The 8,578-nt window shown below is 46.8% G+C and overlaps 1 protein-coding gene across 1 annotated transcript in view; it reads left to right on the forward strand.

The window, feature by feature from the left end:
- The window catches only part of dennd6a (DENN/MADD domain containing 6A), a 58,728-nt gene extending 55,750 nt beyond the window's left edge, over positions 1-2,978 (forward strand). The window contains 1 exon segment of the mRNA XM_084316874.1: positions 2,589-2,978. Coding sequence (XP_084173000.1) covers positions 2,589-2,720 — 132 coding nt within the window. The 3' untranslated portion in view covers positions 2,721-2,978.
- The last annotated feature ends 5,600 nt before the right edge of the window (positions 2,979-8,578 follow it).

An 8,578-nucleotide genomic window follows, 5' to 3' on the forward strand; every position in this document is an offset into this window, starting at 1 on the left:
CTATAAAGAACACACACACACACAGTACACACCAGTTAACTCTATAAAGAACACACACACAGTACACACCAGTTAACTACACACACAGTACACACCAGTTAACTCTATAAAGAACACACACACACAGTACACACCAGTTAACTACACACACAGTACACACCAGTTAACTACACACACAGTACACACCAGTTAACTCTATAAAGAACACACACACACAGTACACACCAGTTAACTACACACACAGTACACACCAGTTAACTACACACACACAGTACACACCAGTTAACTCTATAAAGAACACACACACAGTACACACCAGTTAACTACACACACAGTACACACCAGTTAACTCTATAAAGAACACACACACAGTACACACCAGTTAACTACACACACAGTACACACCAGTTAACTCTATAAAGAACACACACACAGTACACACCAGTTAACTCTATAAAGAACACACACACAGTACACACCAGTTAACTCTATAAAGAACACACACACACACACACACACACAGTACACACCAGTTAACTCTATAAAGAACACACGCACAGTACACACCAGTTAACTCTATAAAGAACACACACAGTACACACCAGTTAACTACACACACAGTACACACCAGTTAACTACACACACAGTACACACCAGTTAACTACACACACAGAGTACACACCAGTTAACTCTATAAAGAACACACACACAGTACACACCAGTTAACTACACACACAGTACACACCAGTTAACTACACACACAGAGTACACACCAGTTAACTCTCTCACAAATGTTGCCAAAGCACAATTATGACATAAACAGCAAACAACATAACAATATAAGATCAAAGAAATAAAGGAGATGGTGCGGTGAATAAAACATGGTACATGTATATATATACAGTATAATGTGTCCTACTGGTTGTCCCTTTTCTTGTGACATGAATTGACATATTTTGCAGCTAAAACTGCACATTCTTTCTGTTCCCCCAGGAGGAATGGCAATTTCTGCACTTCTGTCATACTTTGGAATTCTGGGAAAATTATTTCAATTTTTGGAAAGAATTCCTCCCTAATATTTCTGTAATTTTCACATTGTGTTAGGAAGTGTAGTTCTGTCTCTACGGCTCCCTCATCACAAAGACAGCACAGCCTCTCCTCTCTGGGCAGCCAGGTCTGTCTGTGTCTGCCCTTCTCTATCGCTAAACCATGGTCACTCAGTCTGTACTTTGTCAGAGTCTTTCTTAGATTCTTATCAGTTACTGTGCTGAGGTAGTCTGCCACAGTATACTGTCTGTTTAGGGCCAAATATGTTTCTAATTTGTGTTGTGATTGTGTGAGTTGATTCCAATACGTAATGTATTTATCTTTTTCTTTGGTTATAATTTGGTTAGGTCTAATCTTCTGAGGCTGGCTATGGTTTGTGATGTCAGAGTGTGAGATGTCAGCCAGTTTCATTATGAGTTGACAAAAGGGGCTCCTTTGTAGGTCCAGCTCTTGGCAGGCCAGGGCTTTATGATGATAGCAGGCTGGGTCACTTTTTTTAATATGGCTCCAGAATTTAATTGATCTTTTTTGCATATTTATGAGTAACGGATATTGTCCTAATTCAGCCCTGCATGCAGAGTTTGGGCTTTTCCTTTGTACCCTGAGAATTGTTTTGCAGAACTCTACATGCAGGATCTCAATTGGATTTTTGTCCCATTTTGCCCAATCCGTTACTAATAAAGGGCCCCATACCTCACTGCCGTACAGTGCAATCGATTCTATAACTGCTTTAAATATTTTGAGCCATGTCCTGATTGGAATTTGGATTTGAGCTGAACGCTTGATGGCATAGAAAGCCCTTTTTGCCTTCTCCTTGAGTTCCTTTACAGAAATGTCCAGTGGAGTTGATTTGTAAACCTAGATATGTATAGCTATTTGTTTGTTCTATTTGGGTCGCACCTATTTTGAATTCTGGGTAATTTCTCTGTAACTGGGATCTTTTTTGGAAGGTCATAATTTTGGTTTTCTTCATATTCACTGTCAGGGCCCAGGTCTGACAGTAATGATGAAGAATGTCCAAACTTTGCTGAAGACCTTCTCTAGTAGGAGACAGTATGACCAGGTCATCTGCATAAAAGAGACACTTGATTTCTGTGTCTGAGAGTGAGACCAGGTGCTGCTGACTGTTCTAATAATAATGCCAGTTCATTTATATAGATATTGAACAGTGTGGGGCTGAGGTTGCAGCCTTGCTTCACCCCTCTGCCTTGTGGGAAGAAGTCTGTGTGTTTATCTCCAATTTTGACAGCCAATTTGTTATTCTCATATATGGATTTAATAACATCAAAGGACTTCCCCCCTATACCACTTTCTATTAATTAAAAAAGTCTCTCTCCCTCCCTCTCTCCTCTCTCCCCCCCTCTCTCCCCCCCCTCTCTCTCTCTCCTCTCTCCCCCCCCTCTCTCCCCCCCCTCTCTCCCCCCCCTCCCTCTCTCTCCTCTCTCCCCCCCCTCTCTCCCCCCCCTCTCTCCCCCCCCCTCTCTCTCCCCCCTCTCCCCCCCCCCCTCTCCCTCCCCCTCCTCTCCCTCCCCCTCCTCCAGACCCAGGCAGAGAGAGAGCGCTTGCCCGTCTCACCGGGGACGCTGGCTAAACTCCAGGCCCACATCGAGGCCGTGATCCTGGCCTTACCGGAGGATCTGCAGGGCATCCTCCACAAACCAGCCACGCCGTGACCTTTCAACCCCCGGGGGGTGCGAGAGAGAGAGAGAGAGAGAGAGAGAGAGAGAGACGTTTCTCCAGGTGCTACAGAGCTGGAGGTCACGTGACCTCGTTGCCTCCATCGACTCTTTAAGGCGGGGCCCCGGCGGAGAGCGAGGGGGGGGGGGGGGCCCTGAACACACCGCTGCCCAGGGGGGCCGGCTTAAATGTAGGAAAACTAAGAAGCCGTTTATCCACTGGACTCGTTTCTAGTCGGGGCTCCGAGAGCAGTTTTTTTTATTTGACCACTCGTGTTGACCTTTTGACCCCGGCGTTTGCCCCCCCCCCCCCCCCCCCCGCGCACAGGACTGACTGGGCACACTTTAGAGGGAGGAAGAGCCAAGGAGGAGCAAGGAGGAGGAGCCAGAGATGGACGTTTTATGTGTGAATAATAGGAATCAATCTCTCCTTGTATTTGGGTTTGTCTGTTTGTTTGTTTGTTTTAAAGCTGATTGGCAGGTAAAGGTGCAGTCCTCAGTCCAAACAGAACGAGAAGAAGTGAACACAACAATCTGGGGTGGGAGCGAGTCTCGGACACGAGGAGGACTAACTCTTCACGTGCACCACAGCTACACCTCACACCCAGCCGCGTCTTATAACCGCAAACTCTTTGTTTATCAGTGAAATGTTTGTTATCTTTGGTGAAAAACAGAGCTGCATTTATGACTTAAGATTATATTTAAAAAAAAGCGTATTCTCTTCAAGAACATATATATCCAGGCGGCTGGGTGGCGCAGCGGACATTGCGCTCGTCACCTAACGCAAGAGACTCCGGTATCGAATCCGGCTGTCGGCGTTGCCTCCGGCTCGGGGCCGGCCGTCATACTGGCTCAATTGGCAGAGTCAGCGGGAGGGAAGTCGACGGGTGGTAATCTGGTCGTTGTAAAACAGTGACTCCTACAGGTCGGTTGGGGGGACGCCTGCACGGCAGAGACAGGAAATGGCGGGGGTAGTGTGAGCCTCCCACACGTTACTCCTCGCCACTGAGAGTCCGCGCTGGCAGGTGAAAAGATGTGACATGCGATGCAAGGCTTCTATCCTCCCTACAACCGGCCAGTGGTGGGCATATGCGAGCAACGTTCAAGACAGGGGGGGGGGGGGGAGAATTGGCACAGTGGAATTGGGATCGGAGAAAAATTGAAAAAAGTAAAAGAACATATATATCCAAAAATGAGGATTTTAAAGGGGCATTCTGCGGATTTAAAAACGTTTACCTGAGTCCTCTCCTTGTTCCTCCCAGGCCACCCTGCCTTAACCCCTGGCACCCCTAGTCCTCCTGACCTTTGACCCTTAACCTTTGAGCCCTGCCATGGTGAAGGGGTGCTGCAGTCCAGCGGAACTGAACTGGACTGAACTTTACCTGTGGAGTGTTTAACTGTTAACTGTATTGTTAATGTTTTTTTAACTCTTAACTGTCAACTGTTGGAGACCACAACATGGTAATAACATGGAACACACACACACACACACACACACACACACACACACACACACACAGACCTTATGCAAAACGTCTGACACAAGGAGTGGAGCCAAGAAGTGCTTTATTATTATATTATTATTATTATCTTACAGTGAATGTTGACCATGTGACTTTACCTACACAATCACATACTGTACACACAGAGCATTAATCATGACATCACTTCCTGCAGTACACCAGGTCATGACAGCATCACTTCCTGCAGTACACCAGGTCATGACATCACTTCCTGCAGTACACCAGGTCATGACAGCATCACTTCCTGCAGTACACCAGGTCATGACATCACTTCCTGCAGTACACCAGGTCATGACATCACTTCCTGCAGTACACCAGGTCATGACATCACTTCCTGCAGTACACCAGGTCATGACATCACTTCCTGCAGTATGTCCATGTCATGGGGGCAGCAGCGTTCTCCAGGAGCATCATAGCTGCTGTTTCTAAGATTGTTTCAAATGGAATTTGTATATTATTCACCTCCACGTTGTCGTCATGGAGACGGGGGGTGTTTTTGTCATAACGTCCAGCTCCAGGGGGCTAACTGCGTAAAGAGGATACACCCGAGACTTGTGACTTAAAGGAACACTGCAACATCTTCTCGTCTCCAGAGTCTGACGAGATGATTGATATCGGTTTCACCTCTTGTGTCCAGGTACATGCTAGCTTAGCTTAGCACAAGGACTGGAAGCTGTAGGGTGCAGCTAGCCTAGCTTAGCACAAGGACTGGAGTTAGTAGGGAGCAGCTAGCCTAGCTTAGCACAAGGACTGGAGTTAGTAGGGAGCAGCTAGCCTAGCTTAGCACAAGGACTGGAAGCTGTAGGGTGCAGCTAGCCTAGCTTAGCACAAGGACTGGAAGCTATAGGGAGCAGCTAGCTTAGCTTAGCACAAGGACTGGAGTTAGTAGGGAGCAGCTAGCCTAGCTTAGCACAAGGACTGGAGTCAGTAGGGAGCAGCTAGCCTAGCTTAGCACAAGGACTGGAAGCTGTAGGGAGCAGCTAGCTTAGCTTAGCACAAGGACTGGAGTCAGTAGGGAGCAGCTAGCCTAGCTTAGCACAAGGACTGGAAGCTGTAGGGAGCAGCTAGCTTAGCTTAGCACAAGGACTGGAGTCAGTAGGGAGCAGCTAGCCTAGCTTAGCACAAGGACTGGAGTCAGTAGGGAGCAGCTAGCCTAGCTTAGCACAAGGACTGGAAGCTGTAGGGAGCAGCTAGCTTAGCTTAGCACAAGGACTGGAGTCAGTAGGGAGCAGCTAGCCTAGCTTAGCACAAGGACTGGAAGCTGTAGGGAGCAGCTAGCTTAGCTTAGCACAAGGACTGGAGGCAGTATGGTGCAGCTAGCCTAGCTTAGCACAAGGACTGGAGGCTGTATGGTGCAGCTAGCCTAGCTTAGCACAAGGACTGGAGGCAGTATGGTGCAGCTAGCCTAGCTTAGCACAAGGACTGGAGGCAGTATGGTGCAGCTAGCCTAGCTTAGCACAAGGACTGGAGTCAGTAGGGAGCAGCTAGCCTAGCTTAGCACAAGGACTGGAAGCTGTAGGGAGCAGCTAGCTTAGCTTAGCACAAGGACTGGAGGCAGTATGGTGCAGCTAGCCTAGCTTAGCACAAGGACTGGAGGCAGTATGGTGCAGCTAGCCTAGCTTAGCACAAGGACTGGAGGCAGTATGGTGCAGCTAGAATAGCTCTGTCAAAAGTGAAGAAATACAACTTCCAATAACTCCAAAACTGATGGAACAGAGATGAAATGGATATCTGCTCATCTGACTCTGGAGAACATGGCAAATAAGTGAACACTTCCCAAAGTGTTGGAGTGTTCCTTTAAGTCCAACTTTGAGCCAGACTTGCTGTAGATGTCAAGTCAAGTAATTTATTTATATAGCACGTTTAAAAGCCCAAGAGCCAACCAAAGTGCTGTACAATCAGAGCTTAAAATCAATGTCCTAATATAAAATACACAAATACAAAAATATAAAAAGGCACAGCAGGACAAGACAGTACATTCAGAGAGTAGGACAGTAAGACAACACACGAATAGGGGAACACAAAGTACAGTAGCACACAGGGGACAGAGGAGCATAATAAGAGATACAAGAGGGAGGGGGCAGGATAAAATTACATGGGAGTGTGTGAGTTAGGGTGTGGGAGAATCAGGGTTTATTGAAGGCCAGGGAATAGAAGTGGGTTTTTAGACGGGCCTTAAATGTCTCCAGTGAGGGGGCAGATCGGATCTCCAGGGGAAGCTGGTTCCATAGCTTGGGGGCCACGGCCTTGAAGGAGCGATCGCCTCTCTTTTTGAGTCTGGTGCGGGGGGGGACCAGCCGAGCCTGGTTGGAGGATCTTAGTGACCTGGGTGCTGCGTAGGGGGTGATGAGTTCGGTGATGTATAAGGGTGCTGCACCCGATAGTGCTTTAAAGGTGAGGAGGAGGATTTTAAAGTCTATTCTAAATGGGACTGGGAGCCAGTGTAGGGAGGCTAGGACTGGTGTGATGTGCTCTCTCTTTCTGGTACCGGTAAGGAACCTAGCTGCAGAGTGCTGGACCATTTTGAGGCGGGACATGGCTGTCTGACTGATGCCGGTGTAGAGGGCATTGCAGTAGTCAAGGCGTGAGGTTATGAATGCATTGACTACCGTTTCCAGGTCAACGGGTGAGAGGATTGGTTTAATTTTACTGATGTTGCGGAGTTGAAAGAAGCATGATTTGACTACGGCATTTACCTGCCGGTCGAATTTGAGCTCTGGGTCAAAGATTACACCCAGGCTCTTGACGTGGGGTTTGAGGTGGGTGGAGAGTTGTCCTAGGCTGTTGGAGAGTGTTTTGGTGGAAGAGGGGGGGCCAAACAAAATGATCTCCGTTTTATTTTCATTTAGCTGTAAGAAGTTGAGGGCCATCCAGCTTTGTATGTCTATGTTTGTATGTGAACACGGCTGTAGTCTTCCTGTAGCCAGACCGGGGTAGAAACTAATGGGTGTGTCTGAAAACTCTAAACAGCAGGGATTCAAACCAACAACAATTCTGCTCCATTCCTCTTCTTCAGGCGAAGATCTTACATTTTCAACAAGGTTCGGTTAAATTAATTTGAGTACTTTTAAAAAATGAAATCGGTATATATAAATGTGACGTGACTGATTCCGTCGGCAATAATTTTATATATGCAATTGAAACCGCACATCACCGTATTTGTTTTAAATAGATGGAACACATTAACTTGATTTAGATTTTATGGCAATAATCAATTTTACAAGTCAATGTAGTTGGATTTCCACGCCTCAATGAAGAAACCCAATCCCCTTGCCTAAAGAAAGTCCAACATGCCTATGAATACTTATAGTAATGAAACTACACACTGAATGTATGACATAGCCCCTAATGTTCTAGGGTTATCAAGTGTAGATAGATAGATAGTGAGAGCAGCATATCACCAGGGTTATCAAGTGTAGATAGATAGTGAGAGCAGCACATCACCAGGGTTATCAAGTGTAGATAGACAGTGAGAGCAGCACATCACCAGGGTTATCAAGTGTAGATAGATAGTGAGAGCAGCACATCACCAGGGTTATCAAGTGTAGATAGATAGATAGATAGTGAGAGCAGCATATCACCAGGGTCATCAAGTGTAGATAGATAGTGAGAGCAGCATATCACCAGGGTTATCAAGTGTAGATAGATAGTGAGAGCAGCATATCACCAGGGTTATAAAGTGTACTCCTCTCCCAATGATCAATTTGATTGAGTTACAAACCCTCTGCATCCTATCTCTAGTGTGAGTTTTCAGACGCACCCCTGACCCACTGTGACCCATTGTAACCGTGATGACCGTTATGTTAAAGGAACACGCCAACATTATGGCTCCAGAGTCCGACAAGAAGATGTACATCAATGTCCTCTCTGTGCGTTCAGTAGAACGCTATCCGTCTGCGAGCTCGCCGAGCTTAGCACAAACGAATGGAAGTGGATACGGACCACTAGCCTGGGTGTTTTTGGCCAAGGCTAGCTGGTCCGCTTCCATTAATTCGTGCTAAGCTAGCTCGCAGCCGGTTAGCATTCTACTGAAGTCACAGAGGAAACTTGAATCTATCTATCTTGTCTGACTCTGGAAATAATGGCGAACGCATTCATGGAGCCCTGTTCTGGAACATGTAGCCATGATGACCGGCTCTCTTCTAGAACATGTAGCCATGACGACCGGCTCTCTTCTAGAACATGTAACCATGACGACCGGCTCTCTTCTAGAACATGTAACCATGACGACCGGCTCGCTTCTAGAACATGTAACCATGACGACCGGCTCTCTTCTAGAACATGTAACCATGACGACCGGCTCTCTTCTAGAACATGTCACCATGACTACCG

Source organism: Notolepis coatsorum (genome assembly GCF_963971535.1).
Source record: "Notolepis coatsorum genome assembly, chromosome: 6".
NCBI classification, from domain to species: domain Eukaryota; kingdom Metazoa; phylum Chordata; class Actinopteri; order Aulopiformes; family Paralepididae; genus Notolepis; species Notolepis coatsorum.